Source organism: Lepisosteus oculatus, chromosome 8 (genome assembly GCF_040954835.1).
Source record: "Lepisosteus oculatus isolate fLepOcu1 chromosome 8, fLepOcu1.hap2, whole genome shotgun sequence".
Lineage (NCBI taxonomy): Eukaryota > Metazoa > Chordata > Actinopteri > Semionotiformes > Lepisosteidae > Lepisosteus > Lepisosteus oculatus.
This window is the reverse complement of record NC_090703.1, coordinates 21029038-21052146: the sequence shown is the minus strand read 5'-3', so window position 1 is coordinate 21052146 and position 23109 is coordinate 21029038. Positions and strand designations below refer to the sequence as shown.

General features: G+C 40.1%; 1 protein-coding gene across 2 annotated transcripts in view; it reads left to right on the top strand.

Annotated features, from left to right (window-relative positions):
- Positions 1–23109, top strand: part of stard9 (StAR-related lipid transfer (START) domain containing 9) — a 77339-nt gene that overhangs the window by 26821 nt on the left and 27409 nt on the right. Inside the window, exons 4-21 of one of the 2 annotated variants that reach the window (XM_015350940.2) lie at positions 6357–6473; positions 7168–7200; positions 7508–7569; positions 8106–8218; positions 10708–10777; positions 11287–11359; positions 11884–11951; positions 12479–12576; positions 12866–13066; positions 14597–14694; positions 15132–15209; positions 15847–15921; positions 16055–16234; positions 18620–18671; positions 18942–19079; positions 20081–20163; positions 20710–20786; positions 21267–21314. In XM_015350940.2, the coding sequence (XP_015206426.2) occupies positions 6357–6473; positions 7168–7200; positions 7508–7569; positions 8106–8218; positions 10708–10777; positions 11287–11359; positions 11884–11951; positions 12479–12576; positions 12866–13066; positions 14597–14694; positions 15132–15209; positions 15847–15921; positions 16055–16234; positions 18620–18671; positions 18942–19079; positions 20081–20163; positions 20710–20786; positions 21267–21314 (1664 nt within the window). Of the gene's footprint in view, positions 1–6356; positions 6474–7167; positions 7201–7507; positions 7570–8105; positions 8219–10707; positions 10778–11286; positions 11360–11883; positions 11952–12478; positions 12577–12865; positions 13067–14596; positions 14695–15131; positions 15210–15846; positions 15922–16054; positions 16235–18619; positions 18672–18941; positions 19080–20080; positions 20164–20709; positions 20787–21263; positions 21315–23109 lie in introns of both variants that reach the window. The other variant, XM_015350939.2, reaches the window with a different exon arrangement.

Below are 23109 nucleotides of genomic sequence, written 5' to 3'. Positions count from 1 at the left end.
CATGCATATCCAAGATTTGGTGTTTTTTATTGATCTTTAAGAAGATGAACTGTCCACACCACTCGCTCTCAACACGATTGAGATCCTAATATGTTGTCCTATTAGGGCAGAAGACACAATCTAATGTATTCAGGTATTCAGTAAATTAATCTTAGAGGATTGGGGTGCACATATTTTGTGTTGAAGGGAACCTGGAAAGGGACTCGTGATGGGTAGTGTGAGGCACATGCTGGTGTGTGACTCTTTTATCTTGTCACCTGTTAAGTGATTTAGTAGCTGTCACAATTAAATCAATGACTTGCATTAGACACTTTGGTGCACCTGTGGTCCTTATATACATACATTCCAAGATGGAGTTTAAAAGATGGGTCAGTTCAAGGATGGCTTTTTTAATGAGGTTAATTCCCACTGTGTCTCTAGCTTTCCCATTGGAAAGGAAAGGGCATAAAAGTGTGGATTGTTATCTGACTTTGAATTCAGTCTTATGTCTTTTATTACTTTAGTGGAAACAATTTCAGGTGTGGAAGAAGAGGTGACAGTTTAGGTGTGCAGGAAGGTTTTGGTAGTTAGTCTTGTGTCTTCAGTTGCGCACTATGTGCCCCTAGTGGGCACTCTGAGGACAGGGGTACCGACAATCTCTTGTCTGTGCCTGTTAACTATATGCCATTCATGGACAAAGGATAATATAAGCAATTCATGAAGGCTCGCACAATAAGGTCCTGTAGGCCCAGAAAAAAAAGATACACTCTATCTCGGAGCCTTTTGGGGCTTTTCTAGTGGCAGTGTTCCATCCCTTGAGTTTGGGGTCTTAATACAAAAAAGAGTGATTTGTGTAATTCATCACTGAGCTCCAAAGCCCAAGACCGCTGTGGGAGAAGTCTTCCTTTGTGCGCTTTTGACAGGAAAGACTGGGCGCAGAAGAACCCCCTGTCTGTGAAGCCACTGAAAGAAATCCAGCAAAGAGAGTGAAGGTTTTATTGACTCACAGTGACAGTGCTTCTTTGCAAAGAAAAAAAAAAACTTTCCCGGGCAGAAAAAAAAGGATTGAATTAGTTCATGATGTTGCATCTGTTGTGTAATCTCCACTGTTTGTGCACGTGTGTGAGCAGTCAGTGTGCCAACTGCAGCACGAGGGTGAATGGAGTTTTCAGCATTGCCACTGAGAGTTAATAAGTGCTGAAATGGCTTGTGCTTATTCTGATAGGGAGGACAAAGGACTCCTGTGCTGTGTATGCCAGGCTCTTTTTAACAACTATGTATGCTTAAACAAACACGTATAATGGTGCGTAGGCATTGCATTAGTTGTGACAAGTGCAGAATGAGACCCTTTAATGTAATGGTGAAAAGTTTTCATGATCAGGGCATTTAGATTTAATTTCAATCTCCTATCCCTTTTAAACAGTACCTTTTTTCATAGTTATTTTATTTTGCAGTAATATTTAATTTGATTTTAGGTAGGAACATTTGTCTTTTAGCAAGGCAAGAATAGGACAGGTACTTGAGAATTTTAAATGGTTAAAGTCTAAGGTTTGTCACAGCACCCTTCATATCCCTGTCCTTGGATTTCTTCTCTATCAAGTAAAGGTGGAATAACACTGGGAAGGAGAGGAGGATAATTTTGCTGGGGAACCTTTCTGCAGAGGATCATGAATGTATTTGGTCTTTGAACTGACACAGAGGTGCAGCCAGTGGTATTGCATGTCTTGCCACCACTCACTCTTATCGACGTCTGTGGAATGGTACCATGCACACGCTCCCTGGAAACACTGTATATGTTACTGTGTGAGGTGTGTACTTTACACACATTGCATTGTCATGACTGTGACATGCTCAACTGTTATTTTGGTGTTAGTCTCCACCCTGGCTTAATCTCTGCACTAACAGCGCAGCTTTCACTTCCCGGTGTTAATATTGACTTTATCATAATTACGATTACATACTGTCAGTAGGGAATGGAGGAGAGTATAAGAGGCTAGCTTGCATACTGTAGGAGATTTAATGGATTTAATGGGCCTAGGAGATGTGCTTCCTCTTCAGCTGAGCTTTGCTCTGTAATTTTACAAAGATATAATGTATTATTTTCCATGGATTCATCGAAAGCTTGTTTGGGAATATTTTACATACAGTGGGAGAAAAGACAACATTCAATACCCCAGTGCATTTTAGCAGTTTGTTGACAGTAGCCTACGTAAAGGTTATTAAAGTTATACTTTGGTTCAAACCAAGACAGTAGCCTCCAGTAAAACACTAACTGAAGCCAGAAGTGCAGCAGTGAATGCTGGGAAGAAAGGCCTAGCTTATCCTATTCATACCTTGGTAGGACATTGGGTGGGGGACATGAATTTGGGGTTCACTTGGCTCATAAGCCTTCTTTACCAACTCAGTTCAACCTTCAAAAAGGATTCACAAGCAGTTTTCAATTAGATGATAATGACAAGACTTATTAATACAAGAGTAGCACAAATACAGTTATTTAAAGATCCCAGAGGTGGTTTCCAGAATTTATTTTGACAAGATGTTCCATGCATTCAAAACTCTTTAAGAACACAAGTATCTCAGATGACTATTAAAGTGTTGGTTTAAGTACACCAGTGACTATGTTGCTATGGGTCCATCTTAGGATATTTTTAGTTTTATTTCATTTTGCACCTTCCCTGTCCAATGAAACTAAATATAAATGTTTTTTTTTTAGTTAATACATATACTGATACATTGGACCTGAAACACAAGCAATTAAATAATCCATCCATCAATTTTCTAACCTCTTCCTCCAATACAGGGTTGCGGTGAAGCCACAGTCTATCCCAGCAAACAACGGGATGGGTTTATCCATCGCAGGGCACAAACAGATCTAATCACAGACACTCACACAAGGGCCAATTTTCCCAGAAACCAGTTATCCTACCCCTATGTTTTTGACTGCAGGAGGAAACCTGCATGAACATGGGGGGAGTCACCCCAGTGCTTGCCACTGACTCATCACCCCAGCGCTGAGAGGCAGCAATGCTAACCACTCAGTGCCCCACAATAAAATAACTCAAAGTACTAGCTAAATCTGTCACGGGCAGTTATAGATTGTATAAAATGATGATCACATCTATATTAAGTAAGAAAAAAACTCTTCATTCATGGATTGGTAATAGTGTTGGAGTCATTTTTTCTAAACATTTAGGGATCAGTGTTATCAAGTTCAAGTTCAAGTTTATTGTCATTACACTCATATACATGGTATATGGTATAACGAAATGCTATTTAGCTAGCTCTCGGACATAAGTAGTACAAAGAGAAAAAAAACAACAACAATACAATTGTGTAGCAAAAGAAGAACAGAGACAACAGGCAGTGTGCAAAAAAACAACAACAGACGATGTGCAAAAAAACAACAACAGGCAATGTGCAAAACAACAAAAAGGTAACAGGTTATGTGCAAAAATATGCATCAACAGAATAAAATAAAGGGATAGAAATGATGGGGAGTGAGCTTTTGACATGTATGGTAGAGGTAGATTTTTCAATGTGTGTTTGGGTTTTTGGTAAGAAAGAAAGGAAGAAGGCACTGTGAGGTTCAGATCATAGGTGAGGGGTGAGGTGAGAGTGAGAGAGGCTGGGAGTTTAATAGTTTGATAGTGCGGGGGTAAAAACTGTCTCTGAGTCTGGTAGTCCGGGCCTGAATGCTCCGGTACCGTTTTCCAGATGGTAGAAGATCATAAAGTCTGTAGCTGGGGTGTGTGGGGTCTTTGATTATGCTTAGAGCTTTCCTCAAACACCGTCTGTCATAAATTAACATGATTGTAGATTACATTAAAAGTGTGTTTTTTAATTTTAATCATTCTAGCTCCTAAATATTCACAGGAGCTTTTAAAAGATGCATGTTCAAAGTTTGAATATTTTATGTTGGTTTTCTGAATTTAAAAGGATCAGAGAAATGTACTGTAGGTGTCTAGAACATTAAACTGTCTTGTTTGGAATGCAGAGTGTTTTCATGCGGTTCATGGGCTAGTTTTGTATGGTCTACAATTTAGTTCTTATGTTACGGGAAACAGACTGCTTTATAAAACTGAACAATAGCTTTCTGGAAGGAAGAGTGTTGTTTTAACACAAAAGCACTGACATGAAAGGAGAGGATGGTTTGAAGAAAATAGAATTTTGAAAAGCTCCCTTACTTGCAATAATGTTTCTATTAAAATTTGTGTTAATTCATTGTAGCAATAAAGGTTAGTGCTTTTGTCCTAATGTTCTTGCAAAGAAATGGGGTTTAGGGAGTCAAATGTTTTCTATTGCAGCACATGCCTTCTATGGGCTAGTTCCCATCCTGAAATGGTACTGTGGCACATGACACGCTGCTGTCTTGTACTGCATACACTTCTAAATGTATTTTTAAGGCAACTAAAACTTAAAAATTAGTATTTCATTTTGTAACTATATTGAATTCAAATTTCACTTCCAAAATGAAATTTCTTCCAAATTTTTGGTATTCCAAGGTAAAAATGCTCAGCTCTGTTGGCCTGTCTGTGCAGTTTGACATACTGTGACCTGTTAGTGCTGTTTGCTTTACTGCTGCTATCGTAAGTATTAACACTATTCTAATGATGATGATATACAGTATATACAATATAGTACACAAGTTTAGATTTAAGTGTTTAACAGATGTCCTTATTTAGGGTGAGTTACAATTAGGACATTTACACCATGTTAGTACAAGGAGTAACCATGCATTTAAGATAAGAATAAACTGAATACAATTACTATATTTAATTATTTCTTAGCACTACCTGCTGCTTTTCAGTCAGTATTTGACAGTTTGCTCTTAACAGGACTGCAGTTGAACATTTGTAACAATTTATATCAGATAGACCTTTTTATATTTTCTTGTAAGTTCAATCATTGTTTGTCTTTGTTGCTTTCCCACAGTTAAACATGGTAGTCAATACAAATACTGACAGTCTTTCTATTAGGCTGCCTACTTATCATCAGTTTAAATTATTTGGCAGTCATCTTTATCATTCTCTGAAAACAATCTTTGATTATTTGTGTTTAATTTGACATGTGCTATATCTGTCCAGACTTGAAATGGAAATTAAATTTCCCACAGATGTCCTTAACACTTCGTACCAGAGGCTTTTTGTTATGCCTCCATGTCCCTTCAGGTTTTTAAGGGAAGCCATTTTTTACCTTACATTTCCATTGCTTCAGTCAATATCAACTCTTCAGAAATGAGTGCTGTCCTGGGTCAACAGCATCATCTCACCAGGAAGTGCTGCTGCCTGCCGACGCTGGCTGCAGGCCTCACACCGTGTCTGGCCTGCTCTGCTGTAATAGCTGTCGAAATAATCTGGGCAAAATATCAACTTGCATGAACTGAAAATGGATCAACTCACTCAGCTCCAGTCTGTTGGCAGACCTGCGGTGTTTTGTTAAAGCCTCTTTAATAACTTTTTTAAACCTTCAAAGACAGGAAAATAAGAGCATACAGCCCATGTGCACATTTCTCTTCAAGCCCCTGTCCAACGCCAAAGGATCTGACCACAGAGTTGGCCTTCTGAATGTTGCCAGGAAGATCTTTGCTCTCCCCCAAGACGAAATGTCTCCTGCTTTCTGTCCTGAACACTCTTTCATGTTTCCAGTCACCCGCCATTGTTTTTGAAGAATGTTTCCTCAGAATGGGTATTTCAGTATCATAAGACTTTTAACACTTAAACCAATTTTCCACATAACCATCTTTCACATGCTTAAACACTTCAGCTCCTTTAGTCAGTTTGAGTCTTGTATTCATTTCAGACCAGGAATTACCTTTTCTCAAGCAATAATATCTATCTTGTAATGTGGGGAGCCAATATTCTCAATATTTAAGTAGGTAGCTGTGTCAGCATGTGTAGGCTGCAAAGGAACAAGTAAGGATTTATTCCATGTTAAAAGGTGACACTGAAGAAGGCTCCACAGCGGAAATGTCGTGTCTATTTTCTTTTCCTTTCGGCATGGAATAAACCTTTATCTGTTCCAGTATTCTATGTAGTATATCTAATACATTGGGCCTTTTGATATTATTTTACTTTGATTTAAATTCCACATTTTCTGCTTAGAGATTTGCTGCTTAGGATGATGTTATTTTTTTTACTGTTATAACTAAGATGCTTGTCCTGCACCGGGTATTGTGAAAAAACATTTTTTTCTGTTTTGACAGCTTTGTAGGATTTCCTATACTTCCATGCTCATCAAGTCAGAACAGTAGACGCCATGTGGTGTTCCTATACGTTTGCATGTTGTAATCAAATCTGCCAGCGGTAGGATTAGGATGTGTGTAACGTTTTTCTCCTTCTGTCAAATGGGAAGTCACACAATGTGTCACTGTTGCGCAGGTGTTTCGGGACCTTGGTGCACCCGTGCTGGCAGGGGCAGCTGAGGGTTACAACGTGTGCCTGTTTGCCTATGGGCAGACCGGCTCAGGCAAGACCTACACCATGATAGGCACACCGGTAAGCCTGGCATTCCGTCTCATTTTCAGGCAGAAAGCATCTGCAGTTAGACTGGCCTTGTTGTTTGGGGTATTGTGTGGTTCATATTGACGCGGCTATGCTATAATTCTAAACTGTGTAGCTGAGTTAAATATTGGTAATGGATTTGCGTATGTTATGTCATAGATGCCTGGGTTATCATCTGAAGCTGTTGAGTATTATGTTATGTGAATGTGTTAAAAAATCATTTAAAACCTATAACATATTTGTTAAATTGTACTCATCAACAGCTGGAACAATAATCATATAATTTAAAAATACATTTAAAATAATCTGTCATATCTAAATACATAAAAACTGATGTGATCTGACAGAATAATAAGCACTATTTTTAACTCTTCTTTATGGTCCTTCTGTATTTTATAAAACACTAATATTATTGGACACACAAAGTAAGTTGATCTAATACACTCGTGATTATCTTTGATTTGATACTTTCATTTTTAAATTGTATTTAGTAGTAGAGAGCATGAAATGCATGAACAAATTATCAAAGAATGCTACTGACATCAGCTCAGGGTAGAAATGGAAAGTAATTATGCTGGTATATATGAAATTGGAATCCGAGTGATATCTACGTTCGCAAAAAAAATGCTTAGTTGGCACAGTGATATTTGTCATATGACATTTATATATCATTTCATCTTCTTTTCAGACATCAGTAGGACTGACTCCCAGGATCTGTGAGGTAATATTTTGACAGAATGTCATTCTGCTTAACTGTTAAAAACACGTTTTATTTTATTTTGTTCAATTGTTGCAGTTGAAGGTTGGTGCAGAAATGAGACCGGGGGAACAGGGAGTCAAAAGAGTTGTGTTAAGAGTCCTAGACAAGGAACGTGTCTTCTAATGAGTGATCTCAAATGAATCCAGTACACTGTATCAGGAGGGCAATGAAAATGTTACGGCAATGTCAGTGTCCCATAGAAAACTGTGATGGTTAGAGCCACTGGAAGCCCTTCATTCACATCAGCCTGTTGCTTCTGGTTCTCCAGGGCCTCTTTACAAGGGATGACCGTTACCCTGAGGGACAGAACTCCTGCAGAGTCGAAATCAGGTGAGACGGCGTTGCACAGTCCCAAAGCTGGAGGATAATACCCTAACTGCCTAATTGTCTATATGCGTCTAGTGTGTGAAAGTCACAGAGCTCTCTCTTTGATGACCTTATTAATGTTAGCCTTCACACTGGAACAGATAGTTTGTGAAATCACAGCCAGAGTTTAATTTAATTTAAAAGACTAGTGACCATATAGAGGATAAAGCATGTACAAATCAAAAGGTGCACCTGTAGTTAGTACAATAAATTGCTGTAGCTTGATTAGAATGGAGAGTTCTGCAGTTATGAAGTTTACAGTATATCCTCAGTTTCCATACCATGATTTGTGTCTTGCTGTTCTTAGCTCATTGTTCCACTTTTTCCGATTAAAGCTCTCAGCCCTAGCCCTAGCTCATTCAGGCCTTCTGCCATAGTAGCTACCCCACTCTGCCTTCAGCTATCTCAGCCCCAATGGCCCCGCTCTTCAGCTCTGTCAGATACCAACTCTTCTCCACACTCCAGCTTGTTGCTCATCAGTGCCTTCCCTCTCTCCTCAGCTTTCTTGAAATCTACAACGAGCGTGTGCGAGACCTTTTGAGGCGCCCGGAGCAGAAGAAGCCCTTCACGCTCCGTGTCCGGGAGCACCCGGAGAAGGGACCCTATGTGCAGGGTGAGTCCCTCCCACCCATCACAGGGGGCCGATCAGCTGTTCTGTGGTGGTTACTATAGCGCTGCCCCATCACAGCACCCATTAACCCAGCTGAAAGGTGTTGAAAGCTGCAAGTATGCACCCATCTTTGACTAGATCTACTGTAGCATATGGAAAAAAAGATTAAATGACTTAGTAAAAGTATTTATACATGTGATGGTGTCTGGATGTTACTTTATAGTCTTTTAGAGTTTGATTTGAACAGTGGCTCAGCAGTTACAGGGTTAAAGCCTTCCGTATTGCAGCTCCACACTTTGGCTTTGTTTGAATCTTGGGGAACTGGGGACTGAGCTGAGGAAGTGACATCATCCTCTTGGAAGCTGTGCAGCAGCACAGAGCACAACTCCGATGGCCTGGGGTGGGGGTTCCTGGCTCTCTGAAGAGTGCTTTATATTAATAGCCTCTTTACTAGAGGGCCTGACTTCCTTGTGATACACTGGTGTGTAATCGCTTCGGCTAATGATGTACAAATGACCTATATACAGGGACGGCTGTGGTCTTTTTGCTTGGACATTGCACAAGAGGCCTGGCGCAGCCCAGCACAGCTAATGCAAGCGATTTAGATGAACCGAATCAGGCAGAGCATGAAGAAATCTCCAGTTTTTCAGACCTTTAGATTTAAGCAGAGCTCATTCTCTTTCGGCCTTTTGTGCGGATTATCGTAAATGTCCAAAGCCTTTAGCTCCAGTGCACAACTGTGCTACTTTTTTTTCTCTGAACTCCATACAAATTCTGGATAGTCAGAGGTTGATGAAATGTTCATTTTCCCTTGAGCAAAAATCTGATGAGTTTAATTCTGGTTGACATGGTCAATTCTTTTGAACTGTGTTGACTATCTCTTTCAAATCAGCATGTACAATGTGACTAGTTTGGCTAAAACACACCCCGTGGAGCTGGATACAATATGATTATACTAGACATGACATTACCAAAGTCTAATTATGATGAGCCTGCAAGAGGATATGTTTTTCTAGTGTTTCTTCCCTGCCACTAGAACATGCTATAGCACATATCTTATTCCCCGAGCGCAACGACTCATGACTTTAAAAAGCTGTGCTTCTCAAAGCCTTAATGAAATGGAATGAGAAAGGCTGCTCATGCATCTTCAATTGCACTTGGTTGTGACACGTCAGGCAAATCTGATGGACCTTGAAATGGGTAAACAAGCATCCTGATACAGCATTCTCTTTTAGAGCTGAATAAGGAGCTAAATGGAATGGTTAATAGCACTCAATCCTCTGTGTCTGAAGTGTTAATTTGGCATCATTGGTAAAAATGTTATGAGACAGAAAAGCGTAAATCCGGCTCTATATTCAGAAGAGATTTGATATGTTGGGCAGACAGTAACATGTCTGTATTACTTACACTATACTATTAATTCAACCTGGCAAAACCCGCTTGAAATGTGATTGCTGCAGAGTGTGCATTGTGTGTCTTTATAACACAAGAAAGGGACAGGAAATCTGACCAGGGAGTCTGCTGAGGTCAAAGAAATCCATCTGCAGAAATTTGCAAATTAATTAGAAAAAACTGTGGTGTGGTGGTGTTTTTTGTAGGAAGAACACAGCTGTCTTTTGATTACGTTAATTGTAATGTAAGCAATTCTCAGCAACAGAAGTAGATTTGATTAGCTGCCCTAGCCACAGCTAAACGGTTGCTAACACGGCAACCCTTTGCATCACTGGAGCCTATCTCAACGTCATTTATTCTCCTATTTTTCTGGAAGAGGGTAGTTGCATCAGTGTGCAACTCTTACACGGAGCTCAGTGAGGCTCTTTGTGCCACCTCTCAGCACCAATCTGACATGCTCATTGCCAGTCATAGTATTTATCCAGGACATTGAGGGACACTGATGGAAGATTATTCTTCTCGGAGAGCAGCAGAATGACCCAATCAAATATTAATGTTAATAATATTTTGACTGCACTTCAGCAGGAGTTTTAATTAAATTGTCAGTGTTATAGTCATTTCAGGCAGTAATGTCTAGTACAGATACCAGGGCCTACATTTCTTATTGGTCTTTAAAGCTTATATAGTGTAAGTTTTACTTTGTCTTTAAGAAATATGGCATGTTTATTTAATGAATAGTATGAAAAGGGGCCTTTTAAGTTCCTGGTTCACAAACAGACATTATTAGTCAATGTTGAATTTAAAATTATCATACTTCTGTAGTCTTTTAGCTTTGAATTCTATGAAGTGTTAAACCTGCTGGATGAAAGTTGTCATGTAGCACAGCAAATGAAATGTCTTAGGGCTTCTGTTAAAGTGTGGGTCACCTTAAACAGTGAGTGCAGTATTTTTCCATTTTTACACCAAATTCTTCCAAATAGAGCTCGTGATTAACTGAAAACGAACAATGAGCAACCTGATTTGATTGTAGCTGTGCTTAGACATCAACATTAGTGTGTGCAATTCTTGTGTTTTCTACTATTTCCTACTGTTCCCCGCAGGCCTGTCTCAGCATGTTGTTTCAGATTACAAACAGGCAGTGGAGCTCTTGGAGGAGGGAATTGCAAACAGGTGAGCGAAACTACTCAATTAATTGGAGCATTACGGCTTCGTTTTATGTTTTTCCATTTTGAACAACAAATTGTTCACTAATCCAAAATGGATTTATCACCCTACACCCAGATAAATGGATTCAAGAGATCAAGTAAATGTTTATTCCATGCTGAAAAGAGAAGTTGTGATATGCTGTACTTCTACAGAACTCAACAACACAGATTAAATTTGGCACAATTTTTACCATAACTCTTCAGAAAAACAGAGCAAAGGAAAACCTCTGAATACATTGAAATAATAATAATTAATAATAATAATTGCTTACACTTATATAGCGCTTTTCTGGACACTCCACTCAAAGCGCTTTACAGGTAATGGGGACTCCTGTCCACCACCACCAATGTGCAGCATCCACCTGCATGGATGCTAGAGGTGGTAGAGGCGCTTTGCTGTGTCCTGGTATTTCTGTCTTTAGCTTTGTCTCCCTGTGTCTGAGCTGCAATGTGCTCTGTGTTCTTCTGTTGTAGAATCACGGCCGCCACTCATGTCCATGATGCCAGCAGCCGATCTCATGCCATCTTTACCATTCACTACACCCAGGTCAGCTGATAAGAGCACTGTCAGTCTCAAACGCAAAGCAGTCAATCCTTCACACTCACGTGTAAAAAGATTCTACCAAGGTGTACCTTTGTCGGCATTCATAACAAAAGTGAAGAGTGTCTCACATTGTGCAGAAGCCATCAGGTGTGAAAAGTGAACTGTAGGATGCCAAAGGACGAGAGCTGTCTGCAAAACACTGTAGCGCTGGTGCAGAATTATTGAATGCGGTGTATTCCCAGAAGTCGGATTAAGGAAGTCTATCTTAAAAAAAAGTCTTACTTTTCCATCATCTAATAGTATTACTAACTCAAGTCACTTGTATGAAAGAATTATTATGTGGTGGGGAGCTCTTGACTACATGATTATTTTTTGACTAAACCCCAGCACTAACATATCATAAGGTGGGGTAGCAAAGGTACTTTTCTGTTGCTGCAAGTGGCTTCACAAGCCCCCCTCTTATAGGTATTAACCACCCGTTTGTACCAATTATTTACTGAGTGTGTTTGCTGTTTTTTTCTGTGCAGGCCATACTTGAGAACAACCTGCCTTCAGAAATTGTCAGCAAAATTAACTTGGTAGACCTGGCTGGGAGGTAAGGTATGGCGCGACAGGGAGGTTGATAAGCTAATTTCTGTCCTTGCCCAGTATAAACCTGTGCAATGTGCCCACAGCCGACCGTCACTCTGTTGACAATTCTTTTTGACATGACAGCTGTGATGAATTAGAAGTCAAAACATCAAATGTGCTGTTCTTTGTTTAAAGAGTAATTTCCAATGCTGCTTTGCCCCCTAGTGGAGAACTAGCAGAGATTCATTCACCTATTTTCAGGCCGCTTGTCCTGGTGAAGGCAGAGGCTCTGCTCAAAAACATTTTGCAACAGCTAATCAGGTTTACAGTATGATCTGATATGCTTTAGTGCATAAACTGATGGAATACTGTACATTCTTTCCCTGACAGACTATTTCATGTCCGATTTTTGTATCCTTGTAGCAATGTTGTGAAAACGTAGCCTTTTGTTTTGTAAAACGATTTAAAAGAGGTACTAATATTCAATCGTCTCCCGGAGTCCTCATGTTTTTACACTTCGGTGCTATTAGGTGTGAAACTGTTGTTTTCCAGTGAGAGGGCTGATCCACACTACTGCCGGGACCGGATCACAGAAGGCTCCAACATCAACAAGAGTCTGGTCACCCTGGGAATCGTCATCTCTTCTTTGGGTGGGTGCCTGCTGGGTGGTGGGCGAGAGGCACAGGACACTGTGACATTCCTCTCCTCATCATTGCTCTCATACCCTCCCTATCTGACAGTATCACTTTGGGGAGTCAGAAAATGAAGTTTTGTGGGATTCTTGGAGCTTGGAGATTCATTTTTTTTGTGTGTGTGTGGGGGGGTGATCTGTGAAATATGGCTCCGTCTTTAAAAAAAACAAAACAGTTTTTACCATAGATAAAACTTCCTGTTGATATTGCTATTAATCACGTTTGTTAATTGCACTTTAATCTCCAGCCCAGAACTCCCAGATGTTCAGCAGCTGTCAGAGCATCAACAGTGTGGCAAGCGAGGGGGAGGGCAGCACGGCAGGCAGTCACTCCAGCTCCCTCTCAGGCGGGGGGCGGCGCTCCTGCTACATCCCCTACCGGGACTCTGTCCTCACCTGGCTGCTGAAGGACAGCCTGGGCGGCAACTCCAAGACCATCATGATAGCCAGTGAGTGCCTCCTGCAGTTCCCAGTCGCCCGATCTCAAGATGTGCAATAGCCCGCGGGCAGCATGCTTTGTGTTGAATACGAAAGCTTGTCCCGTATTAAAGGGATGGCCTTGTGAAAGGGGTAAAAAAAACTGAGGCAAAACACCAAGCAGAAAATGCGGAGTGGACACAAACTGATGCAGAAGTACTGTGGCAGAATTTAACAAATGAGTTTTTGGGGAGCATGCGGTCTCATACTGCAGTCTCTGTATTTGTTACATGATTTGGTTTCCTTACAGATCCTTGAAATAATGAGTGGAGATTTTAAAATACTGTAGATCATTTTTATCCTTTCAAACATTATTTTCTTCTTATACAGAAAAAAAGCAATGCAGTGACTTTTAAAATGTGGGCCTTTAAGAAAAACAAACGTTTGTGCTCTGTAACAGCATTGTTTTCTGATTTGTGCAATGGAAAATGAGGGCTTTTGACAATAGACAAGTTAAATTGACTTGGCATGGATTCCTACAGGTTTTCCTTTTCAAATAACAAGCTTGATGATTGAATAAGATACTGAAATGTGAAAAAAAAAACTATTTTAAGTTGTGTTATTGAGATGCTGGATGGGTGTGGAAACATTTAATCGTCTGAAAAAATACAATTAAAAATAAGTTGTCAAGTCTCAGTTTGACAAATAAAAGTTAGATTATGTTCACCACGATACCCCTGTCAGGCTTTAAATATGACTTAAAGGAAGTGTCAAGTTTTTTCTTTTGAGTGTGGAGGCCTATCTAACCTGTTTGGTTTTTAGTAACTAAATATTTAAGGGTCTAATCCAGCCTTTTCTTGAAAGACCTTGTCTTCAAACTCTTCCAATACAAGCCTTTGTCTAGAGAATGACTTCTTGTCTTACAATAACTCCCTTATAGTTTTCCAGTTTTGTCCTCTGAGGCATGTTGGGCGGTTGATCCCGAATTGGGTTGATTTTATTTAATCTTTTTTAGTTTCAGTGGGCAATTGAATAAAATCTCCTTGTAGTCTTTCTTGGTTATCTCTGTACTTGAAATGTCATGCTGCTTTTGCAGTAAATATCACACTTCAGTGGATATATCGCAAAAGCATCTATCTTAGCAGCCATTCAGTAATACAAATTAAACCTCAGTCATAAATAGGAAATGCATCAACTTGCTATATTGGCCCTATCCACCTATACATAAAAAATTTCAATACAAGCTGACAATGTTATGCTTTAAGCAAAACCCATATTTTAATTGATTAAGCAACATTTCATGCCCTTGAATCTAATTAAAAACATAAACAGAAGCAAGGAAGAAAAAATGTTTTTGTTTCAGTCTGACAGCACAGTGGAGTGAGGTGTTCCAGACTTGTTTAGATCTTGTTGTCAAGGCAGTGAGTGGTTTGTCTCAGCCGTCTCTGCTGTGGCTGTTGTTTTCATCGGGGGGTCTGGGAGAGGTGGGGGCTCTGTGACAGGATAGTCCACAGCAAAGAGCCACTCTTCTGACTGGCCTTTTACTTCCCTCTCTACGCCAGCCGTCTCCCCCTCCAGCAGAAGCTACAGCGAGACACTTAGCACACTGCGCTACGCCGCCCACGCCAGAAATATTGTGAACAAGCCCCGCGTCAACGAGGTGAGCCTCCGTGATCTGCGTGTTGTCATCAGCACTTTCATTGTTTCTTCATTTCAAAAGTGTACAGATTCACACACAACATACAGCAACTTTAAAGAGCATGTATATAGTATGTACACTGAAGTACATGCAGAACATCCCTGCCTGTGTTAGGGAACTATTGCACATAAACTCCACTCCATCACTTGTGTTCTGTAAAGTTCCAGGTGGGTTCTGGGCTATACTGAATAGTTTTCCAAATACAGGGGGGCGATATGAAGGACAAAAAGATACCTAAACTCTTGAACACCTGTCTAGAGGCCAGGACAGATTTTCAGCTCTCCAGGATTGACCTCTGTTTGTTCCTGTGGTAGCATACTGTAGACTTCTGTTCTTTGTAGTGACCCCACACTGACTGAAAAGAGTGGGACTGAACAATAGTTGTCTGTTCTCTTCAGGATGCCAATGTGAAACTGATCAGAGAGCTGCGTGAGGAGATTGACAGACTGAAGGCCATGCTGATGAGCTTTGAAATGGTATTCTTTACGAGAAGAAGGATGCTGGTTTATTAAGGACTTTTACCATTTTGATGAAAGTGGTCCTATTATCTCCTTTGTCTGCTTTCTACTATATAATTGCTGCCATTAGCTATTTCTCTAAACTTTCATCTTGTTCTTTAGATTGCAATTTTGCTTCACTGAAGCCCTACTGATATTACTACTGCACTAAAAGAATAACTGCAATAATTATTTTATTCTTTGCAGTTTGATTATGTGATAAAATGTTTTACTTTCATATGCTTTAATTTGTCCTGCTTAATAAACACCAGATTTTACCAATGTGACTTAAAGTGTGCTGTGGCAGTTATGACTGCTGCCAAACAGGTCTTGTGCTGTATTTGAGTTCTGTACTGGACTGCGACACCACTTCTTCACCACTCTACCAAGCCCTCCGTACTGCACCCATCAGCTTGAATCAGTCTTCCATCTGTAGTTCAGAAATGTTGCTTCAGGTTCTACATTTGTTTTTTAAGCCTAATCTTATTTTGCCATTAATTTCTTAGATTATCAGTTTATGTCTGTGCTGCTGCACCTCGTTAGTTTCTTGGTGCTTTAATAAGCCTGTGCTGAACCTTGCTGTGCGGCACTCAGCTCTGCTCTCCTTCTTCAACAGCGGAACCCTAGCCCCTCCTTCAGTGAAGACAGGGATGGCAACCTCTCAGACATTGTGCTGCAGAACGAACTGAAGGTGAGAGTACTAAAAACAGAAGCTGTATTTTCCACGGAGAAGCTGCTGTCAAGTGAAATGTCAAAGAGGAAGATTGTTTAGGGTACTTTTACAGACGCTGCTGTGAGTGACTGTCCTGTGTGATTCAATCTAGATCGAGCAGCTGACTAAGGACTGGAGCAACAAGTGGCGGGACAGGCAGGAGCTGCTGGAGCAGTACAGAGTGGACATCAACAGGGACAGGGCCGGAGTGCAGATAGACTCCCACTTACCTCACCTCATCGCCCTGGAGGGGGACATCCTGAGCACTGGCGTCACGCTCTACCACCTCAGGGTAAGGAGCTGTCTGGCCTGCCTGTGCTGCTGTGGAACTGCTAAGGGTTTGTGTTTTGGTGCCTTGACAATTCAGAATAAGTTAGGCTGCCTTAAGTACAGAGACTCTGTCCTTCCCTTGCAGAACAGTGATTAGTTTTTCTGTGAGTACTGCAGAAAACAGAAACAGTTGATCAATTTTCATATTGCTCAGTAGCAATTATGAGAAATGTCATTTCATCCTGTTATTTGGGTGTCTAAATTTGGTATTGATAATTGTCCTTTATATCTAACAATTTGGAACTGCTGTTCACCATATGTTACTACTGTAAGGCCAGGAATCATGTGCATTAAATTGCATCTGCATTTGTGTCTACTTCCTCTTGTGGGAATACCCCCAAGCAACCCATTCCTTACTGTGCTGTTTAATCTAGAGTCAGACTTGGAGACATCGGAACAAGATGATGAAAAAGGTTTTTATTATGATGAAAGTCTAAGGGAAAGAGCTCGGAGAGTAGTATTGGAATTAAGAGTTAGTGTAAGATGAGAAATTATTTAAGCAGTATTTCAGAATATCAGAAACGTTATTTAAGGTTATCGCTGGAGGTGAGAGCCTGACAGTGGTAGTCATTGGATATCACTGAGCTGCACAGCTATTGGTCAAGAGTTCAGGGTTCTCAGTATGTTCGGGCTTATACAGTAGCAGCCTGTTGTTTTAGTATGATGCCAGGTGGTGTAAAGCCTCAGCCCAGCATTTTTGTCAGTCCCTTATGCACCATAGAGGGCCTGCATGCTAACCTCCAGTACGTCTGTGCACATCAGAGCCATGGTTCATGCTGTGTGTCACACAGTGCTTGGCAGGAGAATTACTATTGACAATTAATGGCACAGCTTGAACCATAACAGCTTCCTGTGCTTTGAATGAATACCTTACCCTGTATTTCATGGCTTTCTCTCCCAAGTATGTACTATATAATCCAATTTTAGGAAATATTAACCTTTACTGAAGAGCAGTGTACTAGTAGTTTTTCATTTTTTTCAAATTTTTTCAATATTTGCTCTGCTTATTTTTCTTATTTCCTGATTGTAACACAATTCAAGAAATGAGAGAAGCTGATGTGGCATCAGTCTTGGCATCGTATGATAGCCTTCCAAGCTATCAAGCTGCCTTCCAAGCTGCTAAAACTGAGACACATGTCCTCATGTGAACAGGACAGGAGTAAAGACCAGGGGGTGGAACACGCACACTCCTACCCAGATTCAATTTTCCTCACACTGCAGTTGAGGGCACCATTCTGTACTTAGTGCTGGTTTTGAATGTTTGAATAATTTTGCATTAGAATATGTGTAATGTTTTATTAGGCATAATATTAAGGCAAATTACTATGTTGGAAATAAATTACACATTAGGATCATTTTGTGCCATGATGAATTTCAGTCAGTCTATTTGCTTCATTCATACAGTAGATGTACAAAGAGATTTCTGTTAATTTCTTTCTGACTAAAGAGTTTTTACTAAAGCAGTTAACTGTAGCAAAAGTACCATACTGTTGAGTGAAAAATAATACAATAATGTGCTAATGTATCCCAAAACACTTTATGCGTTGAAGCCATTTTCATTAGCAGTACGTCCGAACTCTGCCTTCTCTGTCACTAACGAAGTGCCGTCTCTTGCTTGTCTTTCAAGTAGATTGTCTTCTCTCTCTCTCTCTTCCCGATTCGCTCTGTTTTCCAAACGTTCAGGTGTGACCACAGGTAATGTAGCCTGGACATCAGGTAGCTCTTGCTTTGCTTCTCTGTGTCTTCTTTTCTGCCCTTTCCATCTTGTCATGGTACTGTGAAGCATGTTTAACCATCTGTCCACAGCAAACAGAAATGGTTTTCTGGGGTGGTGGAACACTAAATTGAGGTACTAACTGAAAAGCATGAGGTCAGTTTTGAGAGTAGAGTACAGCAGTGTGAATGAGGGGTGTTCTCAGATCCTTTGCAAGAAGATGATACTGATAAGTGAGAAGAAAGCTTTTTAGTGTAAATTTAATAATACTTTCATTTTACAAAGTTCATATTTTGGAATAAAAAAATTTACAATTCTATCAAATAAAAAAAATGCAAAATGTTTTGTTCTTTGCAGAAAGTGAATACATTTCACCTAATTTCTGTGAAAATATATCAATGTGTAATCAATGTGACTGAATTTGGCAAAGACACACTTGGAAAGGTTTCAATTATACACAATACATCAAGCCCGTACTTAAGTAAATAAGGAAGATTATAGTTTTGAATTTAGTACACTTCTAAGGCTTTTGTTAAACATAATGTGTTAATCCAGTTTGCTTTTAACATTTATTTATGGTATGTCTTTTCATTGTGTTCTTCTTTGAGCCTCACAGTTTTGTTTCTGTTTCAGGAAGGAGTGACCAGAATTGGATCAAATGATGAACAAGATGAAGCTCACATAGGTACGATGGTTTAAGCAAATCCAAAATCCCAGCTCTTGCCTTGTATTTCCCAGGGGTACAATTACCTCTGCTGTTCCAGTGTCACCATTTGCATTTCTGAACACACGAATGAGGATCTCTTTCTCACTACCACCAATTTGCAGAACTTTTTCTGCAGTTTGGGAATTGGAGTGTTTATGATGTGTTAACCCCTTTTGCAACCTTTTGCCACAAGTTGGGAATGGGACCCGCTTCATCCAGGTCTTATGAACTGTCCTGGGGGTTGTTTAGTTCTGCAGGGTCCGGCCGTGGACGGAGTGTGTTGTGAGATCGTGAACGAGGGAGGGGTCGTGACCCTGCGGCCTGTGAAAGGGTGCATCTGCGTAGTGAATGAGCGAGAGGTGACAGAACCAAGCCGCCTGGCCCAAGGTAACCACTTCCTGCCGCCTCTCTTAAGTTGGTCCATCACACTTTTCTTCACTTCTGCGTTCTAAGCTGTCATCTTCCCTCAGTAGTTTTTTTCAAGGATTTTTACTGGTTTTCTAGCATTTTACTTTTACAACTCACAGAAAAAAAGTATACAGTTTTGTTTCTCTCTACTGCCTCACATTTATTTTTTCCAGAATCACTAGGCAGCTTTTTTGCATTTCATCAAGGACGTTTTTTACAAAATCAGATCATGTTTTGAATTACGTAACAGAAACGCTTCCATTCTTCTTGCAGGAATATACTGTATAGACTTGAAATAAAAATTGGCTTTCCAAAAAATCAAAAATCAAAACACTCTATTTTTTAATCTGTCTTGGAAATACAATTGACAGCTTAGTATTTACTAAGAAAATTAGCAATCTGTTTCTTTCAATAAGAATGCTTTCTAACACAAGGAGTCCATTCAGACTACCTCACCTGTTTGGCAGTTTGTAGGCAATTGATCTAAGGATCTCATCTAGCAGTTTCTTGAAGGAAGCCTTCAAGAAAAGCCTAAAGAGTACCAGCTTTAACTAGACGGCTAGGAAGGTTATTCCATACTCCCTCAACGCTTTGGGTAAAGAGTTGTCTCCTGTTCTTGATTTTTAAATGCACTTCCAATTAATTAATTTTGATTCATGTTACACTGCACCGCTACTAGATTGATTTGGTTATAGCCATGGATGGTTTTGATTACTTGTCTCAGGTCGATCATCAAGATCTTTTCTCATCAAGACTAAAAATGGATCAGGTCCTTCAGCCTGTCAGTGATGGTCATTCCCGTAATGCAGCCAGCATGTATCTAGTTGCTCTTAAGTGCTCAGCCTGCTGGCCTGCCTGATCCGAGCGTGGTCAGCTGTGATCAATGACGTGCTCCAGGGGCTCGGCATCGTGTCGCTCGTCGTCGCCGTGCGTCCAATTCACACCGCGCCTGCAGTGTTGCTTTTCATGCGTCTCCCCAGGGGCAGTGATTGTACTGGGGGGGGGACACCGGTTCCGCTTCAACCACCCGGCAGAGGCGGCCATCCTGCGGCAGCGGAGACAGGTGAGGGGCTGTCCATCGCCCGCCAGGGCACGGAGGGCACCCAGCCCACTCCGCATTACTGTAGAATTGGAGTCTTTTGACAAAGCTGAAGGTTGTTGTTGTTTTGTCTGCTTGAAACTCACATAGTGTTTAGATGAGAATCAGCTCTCATTTGTTTCATATTGCTTCACATGTGAATTAGGTAATGTAGGTACAGTATTTGTAGCAGTAGCTGACTGAGTTTGACTACATTTGGTAAATAGATACCCTTTAATCCCCTAGACAGCTGTGGAGGTTTATATTACTCTCTCCTTTGGTTTATTGCTGTTATAGTTTTCTCATGTTCTTCATATTTTGTTTTTATTTTCATGTCATATGACTCTTTTACTCAAACACTCATACAGTCCTTGCCTACAAAAATAAACGGCATCTGTTTTTTTCCTTGCTAGAAAGACATTTGAAAACAAATGGTTTCATGCCTGAAAAGTGCCTTTTTTCCCCAAAGTGGGATAATTAAAAGGACTGTATGAGTGACCAGCGATCTGACAAAGTTCTCTCTTCCTTCAGACCAGTGAGGTTTTCCTCAGCTCCAGAGAGCTTCTGTCCCGCCACCCTGAGACTAGACCCAGTCTTCCCTGGGACAGGTAGGTACAACAGCTTGTGCACACATTTGTACTCCTGTATTTGTAGGGGCTTCCCATTGACAGTAGACTGTTCTTGAATGAAACAAGGGCATCAGCTTTGACAATATCTAGGTAGTTTGTTCCCTCCTCCCACAGTCCTTTTTTTGTAAACAAGCATGTCTCGTTCTCCATTTAGATTCCATTTGTTTGGCCACATTGTGATGAAGTTGAGAATTCCTTTATTAATCTATACTGTGTCACTGCCCTTTAAATCTTTTAGATTGGTTTATTAAAAGAGCCTATGGCTATACGTAGATCAGCAATATATAGGACCTCCAGCGTTATTATTAGAGCAATATCAAAGATGAAATTGCATGTCTAATACATAGAATAAAATTGCATTGGACGCATTGTTAGAATACATTGCGCATAATAAGCTTTACAGCCTTGGATTCAAAGACTTTACAGTGAAAGTAAAATTCGCCTGTCTTTCTATAGCAGGAGAGAATCTGTCCTGGCACCTCCAGGGAAGGGTCTTGAAGACTCTGGGTAAGCAACATGTTTTTATTTTTATTTATTTCTCTCAAAACCTTCTTTGGATTGCTATCAGTAACCACTGTAGTTGTCAGTATTATCTTATGGATTTTTGTATCATTCAGAATGGCTTTTCACCATTGTTCTGCAGCACTGTTCTATTGATGTTTGAAAAACAACAAGCAGTAAACCAACATTAATTCATACTAGGTAGAGCTACGGTAGCAGTAACTGACAGGTCGGTGTTAAAGACACTTCATGATTCTGTCAGCGCAAGCTGGTGTTGTCTACAGTTTGTTACATGGATGGTGAATTTTGCCAGTGCCCAGTGAGAGGCAACAGTGCGACCTGAAACATGCACAGGAGCTGAGAGGTATGCCCTGGCACTTCTGTTCAGAACAGCTCCCGTTGTGTTGGCTGCTTCTGCAGTCCAGCAGGTGTCCCCAGCTGTCATGGCTGAGAATCCAGTCACAAAGCCCAGGGTAAAGGAGTGAGAAGGAGGGAGATCAGCCTATCCCAAACACCTTAGAATTGTCAGCAAAATTAGCATTTTACTCGTCCATTCAATTTGTTTCTCCCATTTCTAAGGCAAATGAATCCAATTTTAAACAACTGTGTTACCTGTTAAGATGAAATGTCATTTCATTTTCGATGAGATAACATTTCAATTTAATGTGGGTTGTTTAGTTCTGGCTGAATGAAATGAAATAATTTTATAACATATGTAACTAGCCACTGGGAAGCAAGGGCATGTGAAAGTGAATTAGCACCTTTGTGAATTTCAGAAATATTTAACTCTAGTTTTTTTAGTTTTTTATTTTTAATGACTTTTCAGAGTGCTGGAACATTTCTTTATAACACGGAGGTTGTGTGTTACAATGTGTAAATGAAGGTAAAATAAATTCTGATTTAATATGTCTTAATTTCAGAGGGTTAGGCCACAAAATGTTTTGCATTGGAATTGATGTGTAGACTTTCAGTAGGCAATGTAGGTGGTATGTAATTTCAAACATGGTAGAGCATTTTCAATATATTTGCACAGGAGAATGTGTGGAGTCAGTATACTGCCAAATGTTGTGCTCTCCTGTTTCATTTGTGCAAAATGCAAGTATTGTGAAAATCTATGCAGTTGATGAACCCTGCCTGAGTCCCTAGGAAACTACTGTGGCCTTGGTTTTGACGTCTAACTGAGAGGTTGCTTAGTTACCTTCCAGTGCTGCCTTTGTACATGATACAAATAAATTCAGCCTATGCGCGAGTCTGTCTTCAGAGGATATAACAATTGTCCAAACTTGGATATTTGCCTGTAGAGCTTTCCATTTAGTGAAGGTAAGGTATATGTCATGAAGCTAAGAACTGGTATGTGCATTCTTATACAGTAAGTGTTATTTACCCTTTTCTTGTGGATAGTTTCTTTTCTGTAAATACACTTTGATAATTGCAGTAAGAGACTTAATCAGAACAGCTTAGCAACTGATAATAACAAAGAAGTCTACTAGGAAATACAGTATGATACAAGCCCCCATGTTCCTGATCAGCAAACGTATGGCACATTAACTAGTGTTAACATTATCTCTCTTGTAATACTGCTCATTATCGGACTTGTACACCATGTTGCTTTGTCTTGACTAATGAAGAACACACCATGCATGTATTTGGTATAGAACTTAAATGTATTGTTTTGTTGTTTACTTTGATGGATATGGAACCTATAATAATGACTTGTAATTAAAAAAAAGTCTAAAATTTAACATTGTGGAAAAATCAGGAACTTTATAGCATACATATGCTTCGAGGTTATTGAACAGAT